General features: G+C 30.0%; 1 protein-coding gene and 1 long non-coding RNA gene across 2 annotated transcripts in view; one reads left to right on the top strand and one right to left on the bottom strand.

Annotated features, from left to right (window-relative positions):
• LOC111028098 (dynein beta chain, ciliary) overlaps positions 1 to 21,919 on the top strand; it is a 64,258-nt gene that overhangs the window by 25,409 nt on the left and 16,930 nt on the right. The window contains exons 26-50 of the mRNA XM_022306637.1: positions 8,178 to 8,411; positions 9,897 to 10,075; positions 10,836 to 10,971; positions 11,040 to 11,174; positions 11,253 to 11,372; positions 11,537 to 11,679; positions 11,769 to 11,970; positions 12,036 to 12,260; positions 12,321 to 12,531; positions 12,680 to 12,807; positions 12,884 to 13,032; positions 13,104 to 13,386; positions 13,982 to 14,155; positions 14,216 to 14,408; positions 14,734 to 14,846; positions 15,090 to 15,283; positions 16,269 to 16,488; positions 16,574 to 16,735; positions 17,601 to 17,800; positions 17,873 to 18,029; positions 18,684 to 18,872; positions 19,364 to 19,603; positions 19,699 to 19,932; positions 21,018 to 21,144; positions 21,214 to 21,323. Of these exons, the coding sequence (XP_022162329.1) occupies positions 8,178 to 8,411; positions 9,897 to 10,075; positions 10,836 to 10,971; positions 11,040 to 11,174; positions 11,253 to 11,372; positions 11,537 to 11,679; positions 11,769 to 11,970; positions 12,036 to 12,260; positions 12,321 to 12,531; positions 12,680 to 12,807; positions 12,884 to 13,032; positions 13,104 to 13,386; positions 13,982 to 14,155; positions 14,216 to 14,408; positions 14,734 to 14,846; positions 15,090 to 15,283; positions 16,269 to 16,488; positions 16,574 to 16,735; positions 17,601 to 17,800; positions 17,873 to 18,029; positions 18,684 to 18,872; positions 19,364 to 19,603; positions 19,699 to 19,932; positions 21,018 to 21,144; positions 21,214 to 21,323 (4,458 nt within the window). The remainder of the gene's footprint in view (positions 1 to 8,177; positions 8,412 to 9,896; positions 10,076 to 10,835; positions 10,972 to 11,039; positions 11,175 to 11,252; positions 11,373 to 11,536; positions 11,680 to 11,768; positions 11,971 to 12,035; positions 12,261 to 12,320; positions 12,532 to 12,679; positions 12,808 to 12,883; positions 13,033 to 13,103; positions 13,387 to 13,981; positions 14,156 to 14,215; positions 14,409 to 14,733; positions 14,847 to 15,089; positions 15,284 to 16,268; positions 16,489 to 16,573; positions 16,736 to 17,600; positions 17,801 to 17,872; positions 18,030 to 18,683; positions 18,873 to 19,363; positions 19,604 to 19,698; positions 19,933 to 21,017; positions 21,145 to 21,213; positions 21,324 to 21,919) is intronic.
• Positions 1,321 to 8,717, bottom strand: LOC111028099. The gene is made up of 3 exons (XR_002603877.1): positions 8,463 to 8,717; positions 8,249 to 8,387; positions 1,321 to 1,558 (listed from the first exon to the last, which is right to left on the bottom strand). It is a non-coding gene; the product is annotated as an uncharacterized LOC111028099 (long non-coding RNA).

Consider the following 21,919-nt stretch of genomic DNA (forward strand, 5'->3'; position numbering starts at 1 on the left):
TAGTCACAAATCGCGATATTGAAGGTTTGCTCAGTGCCCCGAATTTTAGAGGCTATAATTATATATAGCACCACGAATCTCATAACGCGTACTGTACCGACGCCTATGAGGAGTACTCGTAAGTGGTGTAGGCGTTCTCTGTTCAAATGAATATTATGCGATTTTAAAAAAACTAATAAAACCGAATAACATAAAAAAATATTCAACAACATTAGGTTCCAGTGTTTCATCAAATGTCAGTAAACAAACCCGGTGTGAATCGTGCCAACGAATAATACGTAAATGGTGAATACATATACAATCACTATATATTTTCACGAACGATGAATAATACTACTACGAACTACTCAGCCAAAATTACTGGTTTCCTTGTCTTCTAAAAAATTATTTATCAACTATTTCCGTGAATTTAGATTTGATTTGAATTTGAATTAGAATTTCGATTTTGACCATCCAGGGTCAGATATAAGGATTATTATACCATCCCCGTCAAAGTTTAAAGCCAAAACATTTAACATTTAACACTTGAACAGTTACGCCTGTCGACAATAATATCATAGCCATTCGAATATCTTCAGTTTACACTATACAGACTACACTAGCAATACATAACTGCGTACATGCCACGAGTCTCGACGGATGCACGTGTCGGTCGTCACGTACTCACGTCGCATACGAGAAAAAAAATATTATTTTCATTTTAACATTGCGACATAATATCATATCTGTATCAGAGTGGCCTCTCGTTAATATATTATAATATTATACTATCCGTACGACTTAACTGATCGTTTTGGCACGCCAACTGTTGGTGAATAACGCTGTCGAGTGCAGTAGGTAAATAATTAAAAAACGGCAACATGCAATAATATTGTTTCGTGTTAACATCATTTAAATACTATATTTATAATGATAAAATGATAGTCCTAATCCAAAATAAATTGTAATAGGTACTCGAAAACGATCGCTTTTAGTCTATAATTGTATTTATCTACCTATATATAATATTATTATGTTAAAAATTCAAAACGAGCGCTATTTGTTAAAATATTTGTTACGAACAAATTAAATATTATTTCTGAAATGCGACATCGATAAAATGAAATGAAAGCTTGAATGTAAATGTTTTTGATTTAGCTTTTTTTAGTTTATGTACTTAAATTAGTATGTACAAAATACAAAAATTGTCCATGCTATGCATATTTTACATCACTCAGAAACGTAGGTAGGAAGGCACTTACTCACTATAGAGCTTAACGTTATAACATAATAAATATATTTATTATTATACTACAATATACAAGTATTATTCTATAAATAATAAAAAATATGCATTTAAAAGTACTAACATCGATTTCATTGAATTAATTTGACAAATATTTGAATTTTTAAAATACAACCATCGTGGATGCAAATATTATTATTGTGATTGTGTACACTGCATTTAACAGTATTATAGCGTAGAAGCTACTACAGTACCTACTACGTAGTATACTTAGTAACAATAAATGGTTTATGTCCGACTGCATAAAATAATATGTGGTCAACATGCGTGTCTCTGAAACATACAATAATAATTAATATGGGTACAATTTTATATTAGGTAGATTGATGGATTTTTGGATAATTAAATGTTTAAGATACGTAATACGTATATAAACATTGTTGCCGTGATGTCATAATGAAGTTAGAAACATATTCATAGTCTGTTTCTTTTTTTCAAAGTTAATCGATTTTTACACGGTTTAATATATATTCGTGAGCAAGATTCTAGTAGGTACGCCACTACACCTAAGCCTGTTTCCCCGAGAAACAAATCGAAAACGTAATAATAAATCTATATTTTAAAATATCGAGAACAATAATGGATAATTTCTGGTGTCCTGCAGCCGACGACAACGCCACAGGGTTGACGCATCATTATTATATGAAAACGTCATGACATGAAATATTGTGCTTGCGGTTGCTCTACAGAATAATAATAATATTATGTGCTCAGCGCGGCGGCGTGTACAGCCGGCGTGATGGGATCCTGTTACCCGGTAGCCGACGATGGTCTTTGTCGGAGAAAAAAAAATTGGTCGCCGCGTGCAACAGGTGTGTCCGTCGGCCAGCGATCACGACACAGCGACGACGGCCGCGAGAACAGCGACGATCGTCTTCATGCGGTCCTGGTAGTACAGGACTCCTAAACAATGCCCTCGCCGAGGACGGACGTTGTGAGCTCCGATCCGTCAGCACTTTCGAGCGCCGATCGCGCTTACGACCCTGGTAGACTGTCACGTTTTCGATGTACGAACAAAGAAAAGATTTCCAACGAATTTTAATTACATTTAATTCATATAATGACACTTTTTGGCAAAAACTCGAGGCTTTCGGGTATTGCGGAGGGTGCGTAAAATATCCAAAAATATTACATCGGAAGATCCAAACATTTATTATAAGAAAAATATTTTGAATGAACCGTTTATTAATCTGACAAATTTAATAACACATCAGAGCCGTTAATAATTATAATAATATGTAACTATTGTACCTATTTCGACAGTAAAAAACAGCAAAATTTCATACGAGTACGTAACGTAATTTTATCCAAAAGCTAGGTCGGACATTATTTTCTAACAATTTATTTTCGACTCGGTCATTTTTTAATGAAGTTTTCGATTAAAACATTTTATGTGTGCTTTATTTTTGTATCGAATAGTTTTTGGATAAAATACTTTTCTATTCAAATATTTTTCGTAAATATATTTCCGGATATTTTATTGTTGCTTTTTTGTTATTTATAAAGGAACGTACCAAGAAACGTGTGAGGACTTACAATGATCACTAAATATTTATAATACCACATATTTATTTCGATACAAGAATCAAAACACAAGATCTTTTTCTGCCAATTATTAGACATTTTGCATGTGATTTTGATTTATGTTGATTACATTTTTGTTCCTAGATCAAACAGCTTGAAAATTTAATACCTTCAAGCATAACAACCTTGCTCATAAGTTGTTCATAAGGTGCATTGTCATTATTTTACTAATATGTCACATTTTTTTAAAATTTTCAACTCCAATACCTACGAAATTGGATATTCAAACGTTAAATGAAGTTTTTTAATATTTTTTTTAGTTATTTTGTTGCAGTACAAAAATTATTATTCATAAAAACTTGAAACATTCTGTCATTGTCTATTGGATATTATGATTTTATAGAATACATAGAATATTTTGAGTTTGGTCCTTTCATCAAGATTATATTATAATATTGTTTTGTATCAATTTTGTAATGCATCTTCGTATTCGAAAATCAAATTAAATCACACGATTAATAAACCGTGGTTCCGAAACACTCTGCAACTGCCGATAACAGTGATAATAATTGTTTTGGGCGGACTTGGTGTCGACTTTATTCGGCTAGGAAATACTCCAATAGACATTATATTTTTTAATAGTTTAGTTATGCGCTTAATATGCGTATGAAGCATATTATAATTAATTACACGCAGCGAGGGACCAGGAAGCGTAAGCGTTTTTATTCATAGATTCGCGTCATTATAACATTACACAAAGAAAACATTTCAAATAATTTTACATTTTCCATTTCAACCTTACCGGTTTGGAGGTTTCCTCACTAATGTATATACCCGTTTGGTGGGATATAATTTTTTTTTGTACTCAACGTACTCTAGTATTATGTACTTGTTTTTAAAAGACGTAAGTACACGACAAATTGCACTAGTTATTCAAAATTGTTGTCGATATGTTGTACTACGACGTTTGCGAAAAGATAATAATATCTAACGAGTTACTGCCAACTTATTATTATCGTATGTATATAAATAGTGTTGTACACGTAATTTAGGTTTTTTTATCGCATTATTACTGCAAACTCATCGTCGTCGTCATTTGGTTAACGACGAAAACAATCCAAATACAAATTAATATCATCACTGCCACTACTCGAACGACGATTTCGATAATTCGGCGACGAAAAAATAGTATTTTAATTTCCGATGTTTTCGACGTTACGCTAACGACCGTCGGCAGTGCCGGGTGTGAGCGTTTTCTCCTGATATCCTGTTACGCCCACACTGCCTACGATATTGGAATACTTTGTTTTGTACAGTTCATTGCGATTCCGTGCGCACCAACATGATGTAAAACGACTCGATTTGGATGTATCACAGCCCGCGTATTTTATCTAGGTTTCACGCCTTCGAATATGATGATTTTCTTTTTTCGTCGTATAATATTGTATAATCGTCATGGTCGCAAAATGTTAATTTTTTGTTTGTTTTGGCGTTACCCACTCAAAGTATACGCAATAATAATCTAATTAGGGCTATAATCTGAAGCACAGTAGTCCTGTTGTAGGTGTTGAGTGTATACCTCGTCATTGAGGAAGTCACTGCAATGTTTATGTGTTACGTTTGAATTCGATGGTAAATAATATTGTCGAAACGGTCTATAAAGTCAGCCTATATTACTCAGTATATTTTATGGTATATTTATATTGCTATTACAGTAATTTGTTTTAATATCAGTAGAGTAAAATGTCTGTGTAGAAAAAACTGTTATAGATATTTTTTAGATTTCTTAAATAGATCTCGAACAATTTATGAGCAAAGTTGTATTTAATTTACAATTGTTAGCTGTACGAATTTAATATTTTATACATTTTTAATAAAAATTTGGTTAGAAAATGTTAGCGGTTTTGAGAAATATTTGAAATTGAAATATTTATAACAAAAAAAAGTCTATATATCTTTAATGTTTTAATATATATATATATGATAAAAAGTAAAATGCTTATGAGATAGACTTTTTTTATTTGTTATAGGTACAGAAAAACTTATGAGAAATGTTGTATTACATTTTCAAATCTTAGATATATAAAGAACATTTTTAACAAATTTCTAACCACCAAATAATCTTTCACATTTCATGATTTTAACTTATGAGAAACCTTGTAATACATTTTTAACGAGATTTATAAATAAATTAAACATAAATGTAAAGTCTATATAGACTCTATACATAGCTCAAAAAGCATCAAAATATTTTGAATTTAACATTATATTTTATTATATACATAGAAAATGCTAATACAAACATTCCATGACAATTTCAGGTATTCACGATTACCTATATCATTTTTGAGTTACAGCATAAAACAAAATCAATTTTGTTAAAAACTGGTTTTGCAATTTCCTTATTTTTTTTGTTTTTGAAAAATATTGGGAAATTTTATAGTTGACTAAAAAGTACCAACTACCTTCAATTTCTATCAGAAACCATCCCCAAAATTTAAAATCGAAATATTTTTTCTGCCGTAACTCTTGTACACATTCACAAAAAAACCCTACATGATTGTAAGATCAATACATTCATAAACCATAATACATCGCTCCACTCAGAATCTAAAATAGATCCGGACGTGTATCATAAATAGGCAAATTAAGGACATTGCTAACTAAATGTTAAAGGACAATGCAAAAAAAACATGCTATTAGGTACATATCCAAGCCCTAAACATAATATATGTTTTTCGAGACTTATATTTAAAATCTATGCACTCTCAAAAGTCTGACTTGGTCGTTGGTTTTGACCTATAAAGTGTCGCCTCTGATTTGTACTGCGCAAAGTAAATGTCGAAAAAATATGTAATTTATTTTATCATAATACTGGAGTATATTTATTGTATAGTAAAAATACATCTAGAAATTTTCGTCATCTCAAGATGAGAAATGTTTTCTTTGAATTTTACGTCCACTGTAGTTGAGTAACGCACTTATTTTAGATTCACACGAGGCCAAGAATCTGTCGGTTTTACAAAAATAATATTATTTCGTTTCATAAGTCATAACAGCGAATTGGAATAACGCGCAATACATACAATAACATGCTTTCTTCGTAAGTCATCGATGTTCGACGTTAACGTTCAATGATCCGAGCTCGTTTTTTTCCTAACATACATTGTCTTTGAATTTTGAAATAACAATTAAATTAACCACCAATTTATTGTTAACTACTGTCATTTGTTCGATTGCAATAATATTGACATCTGCTGAATGCCTGTATCATGCATGTATCATGATGTATTACGGTTTTTTTAAAAATTATTTCAGATGTGATTGTTAATTTAAATGTTATAAAAAACACTACATTAATAATCATCATATTGAAAAAAACACAATACTATTACCTACTCGCCGATAAGAACAAATGTCCATTTTTTTTATCCGTTCAGATAATTTTTCCTATTTGTGTATTGTTTTAAATATTAAGGATCCTGATATTATTATTATCCAGATAATGTTATCCAAATAACAATACTTTAACGTTGCCAGCGCTTTTGAAATTGCATTATTACTTATTATGTGTATTGGTAGGCACGTCTTGTGTGCTGTATAGGCACAATAAATGAATAAATTGAACAAACTCATCAAATATATTTTGTGAATAATAAAAATATTAAAAATTGTAAAAATGTGTTAGTCGAAATCCAATAATTCACTCTAACTTACCTATATATATATATTATAACAAAACAATAATTAATAGATGAGTATATACATTTAAACTACGAGTGAAATCTATTTCGATATGCTATATATATATATACGCTTATGTAAAGGTTATTAGAATTGGCATCAGGAAGAGTAATTCATTCTCTACACTTTGCCAAGAGACTATTTTCAGTTTCAAATGTACCTAGTCCACCTGAGTTTAAAGACCTTTAGAATAAAACAAAATAGGGAGATAGTAATTAATAATACAAATTAAAAATCAACTTACGTATGGGGCGCATTGTACTTCGGGGAACCGGCGAAATTATTCAGAAAGCTATTTTATTAAATAAGTTCATACCGACTGACAAGCCTTAATGTTTTGAGACTTGGTAATATTAGATGTATATAGAATCTATTAATACCTATGTATAAAATTGTATAAATGGAAAAATGGAAGTGAAAGCAGTAGTATAGTTTATCAATTACCTAACTTATAAAAACATTTTTTATTGCAATGTTTTTAGGGATGTTTCATTTTTATTCGAATACCTAATTCAAATAAATTTAATATTCTTATATCTTTATTCGTATATAGTATTATAAAATTATTATTATATTTTTATATTTATAAACGTATTATAATTTATAGTAATGTTTTTCAATAAAATCTCGAAACAAGAATAATAAGTTGTAAGAGCTGTAGTAATTATTATAATTTATAATATAATTATTATAGGTTTACATAATGTATTAAGTATTTCAGTATTCTCTGCTTTCAAATATAACTTGGTAGGTAATTAAAAACATTGACTATTAATATTGAAGGAATGCATGAATAATAAATTGCAATCAGTTAGTAGAATGTTACAAACTATTATTTAGACAGCATTTAATTAGAATATTGTATTGCCTATAAGTTAATACCAACTATTAAAAATAAAATATAAATTAATACATTTTATGAAATATTGAATAATAATTTGAATTTTTAATCTGTGAACATGTATACAGTGAAATACTGAAATTCTGTAATTGTGTACCCATTATATATTAATTTATAGGTATCATTAAAACATTGACATTTATGATATTATATTTTGTTCAATGTAATAAAACATTTAATGCATTAATATATATTACACGAGTTAGTCTAATTCAATACCATCAGATGATTATTTATTAGCTTATTACCATGTATTTATAGAACTATCTATAGTAATTATAATGATATTACATTTTTATAACATGGACCACGAAAAATTGATTTACCTACCTAAAATATATTAAGTTGTTATTTTTTAAATTCAATAAAATATGTATAGTATTTTTATACTTCAGATTTAAAGCATACATCTGTAGGTGCACAGTCTAAAATCGATCGACACAATACAATTTTGATGAAATAATTATATTTTGTATTCATAACATACATAAATATAAAATAAAATAGAAATATTGTTTATTAATAAGTGCCGAAATTCAAAAAAGTAAATACAATTTACGAATTTAAATAATAATTACAATGACGACATTGTGTTTGATAATAATATTAACAGTTTATTTTACACTCATTAACTACTAATAATTAAGGACTCTTAGTATTTATGAAATAGAAATTAAATGTTCACTATTGCACTGTATTATAGTTAAAGTATATATTTTATAGGTAGAAAAATGGCTCAACAAGATACAAGCAATGATGCGTGAAACGATTAGGCATAATTTTTTAGAAAGTACCTTATCCTATGAAGAGAAACCAAGAGAACAGTGGTTGTTCGACTATCCTGCTCAAGTATCGTTGTGCGGTACTCAAATTTGGTGGACTACGGAAGTAAACATTGCATTTGCCAGGCTTGAAGAAGGCTACGAAAACGCCCTGAAAGATTATCAAAGAAAACAAGTGATTATAAAAAAAAATATTTATAAAACAGAACGAATGTCGAATACCTACGTCATGTGTGTAAAAATCATAATTAAATTTTAGGAAGAAAAGGAGGGGCCTTAAGGTTGGTACTTAGTAAACCAAAATATCGAAAATGATATATTATATTATACCATTAAGAGGACGTCGCATGTGTTGTTTCCGTCTTACACACGTACGATACGTATAGTAAATTTTCGTTCAACAGATCCAATAGTGTGATGTTAGTTTTGATGTTAGAATGAATTGACCTATTATAAAATTTAAAGGTAATATTATTATCTAGGGTCTCAAGTAGGATTTTATTGATATTATTATTTTTAAGTAAGTTATGCATTTTTTGAAAACGTTAATTTGAAAATGATCATGACCCACTTAAAAATAATAATATCAATAAAAGGCTAAATGGGGACCTACATAATAACCTTACCTTTACATTTCATAATAGGTTAATTCATTCTAACATCAAAACTAACAGCATACTATTGAATCTGGTGAACGAAAATTTGCTATATCGTACGTGTGTAAGACGGAGACGACACATGCGGGTACGACATCCTCTTAAGATTTAATTTAAGACATGACAATATTTAGTGAGAGTGTGTTGGTGGCGGAGTGGGGGTGTTGTGGGACTATTGCAATATTTGGATACAAAACTCATGCGGTCATCCATTAAAAATTTCCGTATTCTGTTTGTGTAATATAGTGAAGGTACAGAAAATCAATACTCAAAAAGTCATAACTCATAAGTCATAAGTGATTCATAACAATAATTATTATTGGTAACTGATAAATGATAAATTCACTTGTCAAATATTATCGAGTAGGTAGCTAAGTACTGACTTTTTATTTTTATCTCAATGAAATGAATTAATATTACTTTGAGGCTTAATGCAAATATTATGTTGCCAACGATATTGTATATTTAAATTAGTTTGGACAAGAAATTATAATTTAAATTTAAAACACCTACAAGTAGAGAATTAATCATAATGTATATGAAATATAATATTATATTGAATATTGATACACAATCATCATTACTCACTTCAATTATTGATCACCGAAAAGAGACAAAGAATTTTAAATACATTTTATTTTCATTTCCATTTGTATATATATGTTAAAAATCTATTTATTTTACCATTTTGAAAGCATATTATAATAAATATCATAATTATTCTAAAAATTGAAAAATGTATTCAAATTTATCATTACAGATAAAAATGTCTTATTATTATTATGATTGAGTAACTTGAACGATTTATTTTTTAAAACTATATTATAATTAAGTATTTCAAGTTTATTTAAATTAACTAAATTTTTGTTTTAGCTTTTCGTAATCGTATTTTATTGTTTTTATAACGAGTTGGTATATCTTACAGTTAACCCACATACTATTATTATTGGTATGTAGATAATTCTTATTGTGTGTTTATGAAATGTGTATTCGTTAATATATAGATTTCTCAACTGAACACACTGATATCATTATTACTGGGAGAACTGACCAGGCAAGACAGACAAAAGATAATGACAATTTGTACGATTGATGTGCATTCTAGAGACGTCGTAGGTAGATTAATACAATCGAAGATTGAAAACGTTCTTGCGTTTCAGTGGCAATCGCAACTCAGACACAGGCAAGTCAATATTTAGATGATAAATAGATGAGAACCTTTTGAAATTTACCAAAGTTTAAGTACAAAATACATCCTATGTATATACGTCATACGTTACGTGTGTATGGCACTCTGTGAGTAATGAGTATGCGACAACATAATGTTTGATGGTTAATAATTTATTATGTATAGTTACCTATAATGCAGTGGACATCGCTTTACGATTTGCCACAGAACTAATACTATATACCTTACTCAAATATAATAATAATAATAAATATATAAAAGCATACCAATAATATCCTTAATACCTTATTACTGATAGTTCTCTCGTCTGTGTCTTTATACACTTTATATATTATAAAGTTACTACAGAAAATTATTTTAATTTCTACGCATAATGATCATTTTAACTTAAGATAAATATAATGGAAAGTCAAGGAGTTTGCGGTCCACTACTATTACTCAAATAATCTATAAATATTGTAAATTCTAATTAATAAAAAATTACTAGTTACATATTCCATATATTTTGTACATCAATAAATTTGGAAAGTTCTTCTGCTACATATTATGCAGTTCAAAATATGTGGTACTATTAAAAGTATCATGTTAAACATATTATTCATTATAATTTTTCCAGCTATTTAGCTTAATACTACAAAATTAACAAAGGTATAATGATAATATAGTTTCAAGTTTGTGATAAAATAAAAACTACCTAAAAAGTATATATTATCTGAACATTCTATATTCATGGGCTTAATACTTTTAATTTTAGGTGGGACGAAAAGGAAAAAGACTGCTTTGCTAATATCTGTGATGCACAATTTCGATACAGTCACGAATATTTAGGAAACACTCCGCGTTTAGTAATCACTCCTTTGACGGACAGATGTTACATAACCTTAACGCAAGTAAGTACCACAATTTACTATCATTTTGTGAATGAATTAAAAGAAATTGTTTTTTTCATATTTATTAGTCATTACATTTGGTAATGGGTGGAGGACCTGCCGGACCCGCTGGAACGGGAAAAACAGAGACAACTAAAGATCTCGGTCGCGCTCTCGGCGTCATGGTTTACGTGTTCAATTGTTCAGAGCAAATGGATTACAAGGTATAATATCATGTCTTACGTATTTTGAAGCGTGACCAATAAACATAACTGTTTCACAAACAAATTTATACGTTTCAGTCGTGTGGCAACATTTATAAAGGATTGGCCCAGACAGGGGCCTGGGGTTGTTTCGACGAGTTTAACAGAATATCTGTCGAAGTGTTATCAGTAGTGGCTGTCCAAGTGAAGTCTATTCAGGTACATGGTATTTAAATATTATTGATGATGCTTTATTATAGATTAAGTACCTACTTACATTATTTCATTACCAGCAATGATTACAATATACCTAATAATAATTATTCGTTTCAATGTTAGAAATTAATATGATTATAATAGGAAATACTATTTTTCCTTCCCAGGATGCGATTCGAGAAAAAGCACTCACGTTTAATTTTATGGGAGAAAAAATAAGCTTGATTCCGTCTGTTGGAATTTTCATTACGATGAATCCAGGTTATGCTGGTAGAACAGAGTTACCGGAAAATTTAAAAGCTCTATTTAGGTAGTGTATAGAACAAATAAATCTATTATTTATCTATTGATCAAAATAATCGGCTATTTTTACTAAATAAGCAATTTCAATTATTACAGACCGTGCGCCATGGTGGTACCAGATTTTGAACTAATTTGTGAAATTATGTTAGTTGCTGAAGGATTTCAAGAAGCCAAAATTCTTGCTAGGAAATTTATAACTTTGTATACGCTGTGTAAAGAGCTGCTTTCCAAGCAGGATCATTATGACTGGGGTTTAAGGGCCATAAAGTCTGTGTTAGTTGTGGCTGGTTCTTTGAAGGTGAACTATTTGTATTATTCATAGCACGAAACGCCTTATCAAAATACTAAAAATTAATAATATAGAGAGGCGATCCCGGGCGGATCGAAGAAGAAGTGTTGATGAGGGCCTTAAGAGATTTCAACATACCAAAAATTATTAGTGACGATGTCCCGGTATTTATGGGACTGATTGGCGATTTGTTTCCATCGCTGGACGTGCCCCGTAAAAGGGACCAGGATTTTGAAAAGACCGTCAAACAAGCGGCCGTCGATTTACTGTTGCAACCTGAAGAAAATTTCATACTCAAAGTACTGACCGCCATGTAGCTACTTATGGTGTTAGCGTAATAATTACGTTTTATTAAACAGGTTGTACAGTTAGAAGAGCTTTTGGAAGTTCGTCATTCAGTATTCGTAGTCGGAAATGCGGGCACTGGTAAAACCGAAGTTTGGAAAACGTTATTTAGGACTTATCAAAACATAAAACGAAAACCGACTTACAACGATTTGAACCCAAAAGCAGTAACTAATGACGAACTATTCGGTGTCATTAACCCTGCTACCCGCGAGTGGAAAGACGGTAAATTTCAATTTCATCGTCTTTTAAAAATATTGCTTGAATAAAATAAATAATAATTATTATTATTATTAATATTATCTATGGCATCATAATATATCATTGATTTTAAACTTACAAATTAATGATTTATTTCTTTTATCGTTTTAAGGTTTATTTTCTGTAATAATGAGAGAACAAGCGAACATCCCGAACAATTTTCCCAAGTGGATTCTGTTGGACGGCGATATTGATCCGATGTGGATTGAATCACTGAACACTGTGATGGACGACAACAAGGTATTGACACATATTGTATAAAATAGTATAAAATATAATACATAATCCATCGATTTGAATCATCTGCGTGGTTTAGGTATTAACATTAGCCAGCAACGAACGTATCGCCTTAACTCCTTCGATGAGACTCATTTTTGAAATATCCAACTTGCGAACAGCCACACCAGCCACCGTATCCCGAGCGGGCATTTTATACTTAAACCCGCAAGACTTGGGATGGAATCCGTAAAAAAATTATATTTATTTATAAAATCTAAATAATCTGCAATATTATTATCTTTTTACGTAATTTACAGGTATGTGACAAGTTGGATTGAGACCAGAGAGTACGCTGTGGAGAAGAGTAACCTCGTCATCCTGTTCGATAAATACATACCACCATGTCTGGAAAACATTCGTAACAGGTTCAAAAAAATCATACCAATTACGGAGATGTCACATATACAAATGCTGTGTCATTTGCTCGAGTGCATTTTAGTGCCAGCAAATACACCGACGGACTGTCCGAAGGAATGGTATGAACTATACTTCACGTTTGTTTGCATATGGTCGTTCGGAGCTGCTATATACCAAGAACAGGTGAGAACGGAGATCGGTAAACGTGGTTGAAAAACAATTAAATAACACTTATTTACCACCATGTAAAATATTTTAACGGAAAACAGCACTCTGCCCCTTGAAAAAATGTACACTGGCAACAAAAAGTACACAACTATACGAGTAATAAACTCCAATCGGGCATGTTAGACAACTAAGCAATTGAGTATGGTAGTTGTGATGTCCAATAAGTAAAGAGTGGCGCAAATCAGGGAGAGGAGATTGTAGCTTCTAAAATTTCGACAAATCCAAATATATCTTACACGGGCTATATACAGCATATTATCCTACAGGGTTATATATTATTATTGATTACATAATATTATTATTTAAATGTATAGTACTATAGTACTATACAATGCATAACCATAGAATTAAATCAGTATGCTTAAGTCCCCCCCCCCTCATGAATTTCGGAAATTTGAGCATACTTTGTGCGTAGGAACTCCGAAGGGTTCTAGCACCTGTTTTTTTCATGTTCTTTAATTTGCAATTTTTTGGGACCTGTTGATTATATGAAAACCACCTGGAGACTCCGGCACTGATTAAAATCGCTGTTTTTATTTTTGCCACTCAGGTGGTCGATTACAAAGTTGAGTTTTCCAAATGGTGGGTAGCCGAATTTAAAACCATTAAATATCCGTCCCAGGGCACTGTGTTCGATTACTACATCGACACAGAAACGAAGGAGTTCCTGCCCTGGACTCAAGTCATACCGAAATTTGAACTGGACTCGGACATGCCTCTGCAGGTATAATAAAGTGCATTGGCCTATCGACTTTTTCATATACCACTGTTTCGTTTCTCACAGAGCGCTTTGGTCCACACGCCGGAATCGATAAGGACCCGGTTTTTTGTGGACCTTCTCATGGACCATAAACACCCAGTAATGCTAGTTGGGAGCGCAGGCTGCGGAAAAACGGTACTGATGAATGAGAAACTTGCCAGTCTCTCGGAAAATTATGCTGTGACCAATATACCGTTCAACTACTATACGACTTCAGGTAATCGCGCAAACCAACGTTATGATATCGACATACTCGTATATTCATCATATAACCGATAGGGGCTTTTAAGTTCGATTGGGTTTGTGCTAAAAAATTGCTCGAATGTACAGTAAATATACAATATATAGGTAGGTATACTTATGATTTAATTCAAACATGATAACTTTATCTTAAAAGTATTCAATGTCACTAATACGAGTTGACAAGATTAATATTATAGGAATTTATGAGCCCTGGTTACGTTGAAATTCTTTGTCAAATACCTATACATTTTTCAAAAAAACTTTCCGTGTTTATAATTATTTGTTTTGTTTAATTACAGAGATGTTACAAAAAATACTCGAAAAACCTTTGGAAAAAAAAGCTGGCCGAAATTATGGACCACCGGGGAATAAAACACTCATATACTTTTTAGACGACATGAATATGCCTGAGGTCAAAAATAATCGTTATAAAACAATATTATAAAAACTAATCATAATTAAAAATATTATTTTAAATGTTTATTATATGGACTTATCAAACGTTGTAAACTACCGTATTAATACATTACTATTAGATGCTTTTCTACAGAATGTTTAACCATAAAATCAAATGTACTTTTGACTATAAGAAAGGGGGAAAGACTGCGGTTTCCTGTGTTATAATTGTGTGACTGATAATTGTTTAAAATTGAAGGTAGATTGTTACGGAACCGTTCAACCGCACACTTTGATACGACAACATTTAGACTACGGTCACTGGTACGACAGAACTAAACTGTCATTAAAAGACATTCACAACTGTCAGTATGTGTCCTGCATGAATCCAACTGCAGGAAGTTTTACCATCAACCCTAGGTTACAGCGACATTTTTGTGTCATCGCTGTGAGGTATAATAAACCGTGCGTTTTTAACAAATCAATGATCTTATTCTCATTATCGTCATCCAAAAACCGATTTATATAATATTATATGTATAGGTAATACTTCATTATATACCCACGTCCCACAATACGTAATGTCTTATATTGCTGTTTCAAGATGTTTTCAAAAAAATTCGAAATTTAAAGAGGGGAAGCTACAGAAACGTACAAGATCGGAGCACTCTATTATTATTTATAACGATCGAATAAGTTAAATTAAAAAGAGACAAAAGATATTTATAAACATATAGGCACTACCTATATAGCCTAAAATAATAAGAAATGTTAGAGATTGATCGTTTATTCCTATGAATTATGTGTTATGTTGTTCATTAGACACTAAGAAATAAAAATTCATTGATTCATTTAACCTGGACTGTCAATAAATGTGTGACTTTACATTCAGTAAAAATACTTTTTGATCATTATTTACACAAAAAAAAAAAATGCACCAAAATATAAGAAAAAATGTATAATTTGGGCAAAATATTTGTAAAATAAGTGCCTATATTAAACTATACAATATAATATGCCATTATGGCGAAAAATATAAAAAAATTGTATATTTGTGTTGTACTATTAAAATGTTATATTATAAATAATATAAATAGCAATTATATAAAATCAATACAAACAAAAAAAAACCTATTAGAATGTGCTGAATTACAATTAAAAATTAAAATTAGAAATAATAACTTAATAATTAATATCATTAACTTATAAAAAACGTGTTAAATAAGGTTATTTTGTTTGTCAGTTATAAATGATAGTATATAATTTAATAATTATATACTTAGTCCAAACAATTTAATACAACAAATTCAATATCTGTAATGAAAGTATGAAACCTAAGTGCCAGGAGAAGTACTGAGAAGTAGATTTTTTTTAATATAACCTATTTGATATACATATATTTTTAATCGACTTGAATCAATCTATTCTTATCTTACAGTTTTCCAGGGTCAGAGTCATTGACGATGATTTATGCTTCAATTTTAAATCAACATTTCGGAAATTTTGAGTATCGAATCCCCCAAGTTGCCTCAAAACTAGCTGATAACGTGATCGAAGCTACAATCTGGATACACAACAAAGTTAATTCGGTTTTCCTACCAACCGCTACCAAGTTTCATTACATATTCAATCTGAGAGATTTATCAAATGTGTTCCAAGTATTTATTTGTTCTAAAACAAATACACATATTTTTTTCCAAATTGAGTAGGTTTGATGTGGTATAATATTTTTTCTAATAATAGGGTCTGCTCTTCAGTACTGGAGAGTGTCTGAACTGCAGTGCAGATTTAATGCGATTGTGGATGCACGAATGCCAAAGAGTCTACTCTGATAAATTAGTTGACGACAAAGATTCAGACGCTTTTACTAAAATACAGACTGATGCTTTGAAAAAATTCTTTGATGTAAGTGTTCACTATTATACTGGTACCTATAAAATTGAATATATTTTACTTTAATGGTACAACATTTTAAATGGGCAAGCTTTAAAATACTAAAATTATATTACCTAAAATTACCTTCAATGTGTTAAGTACAACTATTAATAGATGATATTTGAATGATAATTTGTACCATGCAAACCTCTATATTATTATTATTATTTAATTCTGTATCAAATATTTGTGTAAGTGCCTTTATCGGTTTAGAAGTTGGCAACCAAACTTACTCCAAACATTTATATTATGATCTGGCCAAGTTGGTGATATTTTTAAAATTAGTAAAGTGAAATTGATATAAAAAATTTAAAACAGTTTTGAGTTTATTAGTTAGTTAATATTTTTGCGCCCAATTAAGTTCAGAGTTATGCATAAGAAACCAACAACGAAATTAATAACCTAAATACAGTTTAAAAAATAATGTTAAATACAATTATTTTGTTTAAAATATATTATAAATAACTAATAGATAGTTTTAATAAACAAATCTAATAAAAATCATTGAACGCAGAAAATACATCTACTTTAACAATAAATATTTACTCATGTCATTTTTAAATCATTGCGACAAAAATATTTTATAATTTATTCTTTTGAAAATTCTTAAATTTCCTTCAATATTCAATGGTACCAAAACTAAGTTACTTTTCTGGCTAATGGCAATAAAAATAAGTAAATTTAAGAATTAAATTTTTATTTTCTAATTATGTTTCATCGATAGCCATTTTATTATGTTTCATTTATTTATAATAATTCTCAAATGTATGTATTATATATTTATACATTTTATATTATCAAATATTTTTAACTAAAATCCCATTCTTATTTATAGGAAATCGACGAATGTGCAGTTTTTGAAAAACCAAATATTTATTGCCATTTTGCTCAAGGTATTGGTGAACCTAAGTATTCGTCGGTTAGAAATTGGACTAATCTTACAAAATTACTGGAAGAAGCTCTTAACTTGTACAATGATTTGGTCGCCGCCATGAATTTGGTGTTGTTCGAAGACGCTATGATGCACATTTGCAGGTTTGCACTAACAGTTATAGGCTTATGACGTGATTGAAAACTTACCCTAACAGGATTTCTGAAAATATATAGAATAAACCGAATATTGGAATCGCCAAGGGGCAGCTGTTTGTTGGTAGGTGTCGGAGGTAGCGGAAAACAGTGTTTAGCGCGTTTGGCTGCGTTTATTTCTAGCTTGGAGGTAGCTCAAATACAACTACGCAAGGGCTACGGACTTTTGGATCTTAAAGTGAGGTTTAATGAAAAAAAATATGCTTATTAGGTAGGCATTAACTGGTTAAAAAGTTAATTTTTTTAAAACTCATAAACTGAGTATACTTGTGGTTAGTTACTTTTCTAACCAAATTAATAATTTAACTACATATAATTAAAGTATGAGTATCTACTGTCATAACTTAACTTTTCCATTTAACTAAAAAAGTAATGGGTACGTTAATTTAAAATCAAAGTTTTATAATATATCTATAACAGTAGATAAAATTAATTATTTAATTATTTTTTGTTTAATTATTGTGCTTTATACAATTATTGTAAATAAAAATAAACAAATAAATATTTCTTGAATAAATACTTTAGTTGAAACTAAATTGTCTACTAATCTGTAATTGCTACAACCACTACAACAACTAGTGTGCAATAAAATGTATTTTGAATAAAATGTATAGTTAGTATTTAAAAAAAAAATGAAAATTGCACAACAACTATATGTGTGACTGAAATAGAAATAAAAAAATAAGTTAAGTTAAAATTTTTTTCAATTTCAAGATAAACTTTAAGATTGATTAGTTGAATTTATTGCTTGTTAACTATTAATTATAATTTAAAATCATTTTTTTCATTAACTCTCCTACCTCTTTTAATATACCGATATAATTACCCATAGATGGAATTATCCAGTTTGTATTTGAAGTCGGGTTTGAAAAACGTAGGAATCGTTTTTTTGATGACTGACGCTCAAGTACCGTCAGAATCGTTTCTAGTTCTCATCAACGACATGCTTTCAACGGGTGAAATCCCAGAACTTTTTCCCGACGATGAGGTCGAGAACATTATAGCCGGCGTTCGTAACGAAGTAAGATTTTTACGTTATCATATAAAACGTTGTTGCTAAATAAAAATAAAATAAAATTGGTACTAAGATAAGACATAAATGGGGTAGTCTAATACTTGGAAAGAGGAATAAACAAATGTTATTAGGAGGGGGCAAAAGTTTTAACCAGCCCATTCTGAGCTTCTAAAAAAACACAACTCACATGCTAATTTTCGCTTATATTTTTATCTCAATACAGTACCTATTTTTTATAACTTTATTTCTATGTCTGAGGCAAAATTAGCCTCATTTGTATAGCAAAAAATACTTGGAGGATAAAAATAATTACGATACCAATACCGGCTACCTCAGTCCAGTATAATTTTAAATTTTTCCATAGGGGTCAAATAAATTAAAAATATTTTAATGTTTTTGTTAATTTAATAACAACAAAGTTATTCCAAAATAGAATCCAATTAACTGTAAATAGTTTTAAAAAAGTAATACATCGTAGCAATATTATACTCGAATAGGTCAAAGGCGCCGGACAGTTGGACACACGCGAAAATTGTTGGAAGTTTTTCATCGACCGGGTTAGACGGCAATTAAAAATCGTTCTGTGCTTCTCGCCAGTAGGATCGGTGTTGAGGGTTCGTTCCAGGAAATTTCCCGCACTGGTCAACTGTACATCAATCAACTGGTTTCATGAGTGGCCCCAACAAGCGCTCATGTCAGTGTCCAATCAGTTTTTATCGGAACTCGAAGTGCTACCCGTAAATTACTTTTTTTTAGTTTTTCAACCACAATCGTCCTCATTCATTGTTGTCGGTGATTAATATGCGGTCGCTGTCGTATTCAATTATTCCAGGAAAACTTCAGAGAATCCGTCGCCAAGTTTATGGGTTACGCGCACACGCAAGTCAACATTATTTCGCGAATATATTTACAGAGCGACCGCCGGTACAATTACACCACACCCAAATCGTTTTTGGAACAGATATCTCTCTACTCCAAGTTGCTGAGGCGAAAATCGGCTGAGTTGGCTAGCAAAATTGACCGACTTGAAAATGGGTTAGAAAAACTCAAAAGTACAGCCAATCAAGTTAGTGCACATGACTCACACAATTGCTTAAAAATAAAAAAGAATTTATAAGTGTAATTTATTGAATACCTACGACATTATTAGGAATTTGCTCTACTGTAAGACTGTATAGACGTACTGTACCTATCGGTAGGCTTTAAATGTAGGAACCACCAACCTCGTCATTGAGTGGTCTATGTTATATTTCTAAGTAAAATATCTTATATTTTAGACTCTTAGCGAATCGACAATTATAGTTAAATAATATATTGTACTATATATTATGAGCACAAACATTTCATATGACTACATATAGCCCACCATTCGTGAAATATTTTCAACATTTATTTGAGTATAAGAAATAATAATTTATTTAATAGTGAAATGTTCAAGTTTCTCCTATATTACATTTTTTTATTTTCTACCTTATATATTTTAATATTTATTTTTATATTATAATAACTGAATAACAAAAATCAGTCAACGATAGGTCGTTATTATACTTTAAATACCCAATGTCTTCAAAATTTTACTCCTAAAATTGTTGTCATTACGCTAAATTTTTTTTTAATTTCCAGTAGGTAATAAGCTTGTACTAATTACATTTTCAAGTCTTATATGTTTCAGTTTAAAGTTGTGCGCACAACTAATCTTATTTTGTATTATTTTTCAACTTTTTAGCCAAAACCAAAAATGTATGGTACTTACATCTACTAAAAAAAATTTAAATATTAATACTTAGCACAAAAACAACCTAATTATTTTGAAAACTATGGTCTAGTAATATAAATGTTTATTGAAAATGTCAATTTATTGTTGTAGTATATTTTTTGGTTACAACAAAAAAACAAAATCAATTTCAAAAGCTGGTTATGTGTAAAATTTACTGTTTTCCCTAATTTTAATTATTTCTAAAAATACTGAGTGTCAATACATTTATCGCTCTATCCAAAATCTAAAAATATGTGTTAATACTTTAAGAGTTACGAAAACATTTTGGTTAGCCAACAATGTAATATTGCATATTTTTGTCGTAATTTTTTTAAACTAAAATGTGTTAAATGCTTAAATGCATATGTGATTTATATGTGTAATTTTGAATTCAGGTGGATAATTTAAAAGAAAAATTAGCAATTCAAGAAATTGAGTTAAAAATTAAAAATGACGCGGCCGACAAACTCATTCAAATAGTTGGTATTGAGACTGAAAAAGTATCAAAAGAAAAGGCATTTGGTACGATTTAAAATTATCTAAAAAATATTATTTTTTACATTTTAAGACATTTAAACAACTTGTATATAGCCGATGATGAGGAAAAAAAAGTTGGTTCAATAGCAGAAGAAGTTAAGAAAAAACAACGGGATTGCGAAGAAGACCTCGTTAAGGCTGAACCAGCACTACTCGCTGCTCAGGTTTGCACTTAAAATATATTTTTAAAAAAACATAAATTATATTTTGCTCTTCAAAAATGAATACAATAATACTTTATTACCTATGCGGCATAACGTATCCAAAGATTGCGATTTCCGGTTGAGCCTGAGATTACTAATTCCTTGGACAGTGTCACTGTCACCGTGCCCATTAAAATATTTTTAAATATTATATTAATTTACAATCTACTTATAAATTTAAAACTGCATTGTTAAAATGTAAATAAAAACTTGTTATATTTATATACATGTACAACAGTTAATATATTGTGTTGTTGAAGTAAGACTAAAAACAATTTCAATTGTATAAAATTAAAAACACATAACACTAAAATTAAAAAAACTTTGTTTAATAACTAAAAAATTAAGCAATAATTAGAAATATAATATAATCATGTCATCATGGTGTAATACGACTATTTATTATGACTTAGTGATTGAAATGAGCATAATATGCCGTTAGGGGCTACAAGTAGAATTTATCCGTAATTCATGACAAGGGTGCCCACACCTTTTACCGTTTTACTAAACATTTTAAACTTAGGTTTACCGGTTTAGTCAGTATTTGCTGTGTAGTT

The sequence above is a fragment of the Myzus persicae genome, unplaced genomic scaffold (assembly GCF_001856785.1).
Source record: "Myzus persicae strain clone G006 unplaced genomic scaffold, MPER_G0061.0, whole genome shotgun sequence".
Lineage (NCBI taxonomy): Eukaryota > Metazoa > Arthropoda > Insecta > Hemiptera > Aphididae > Myzus > Myzus persicae.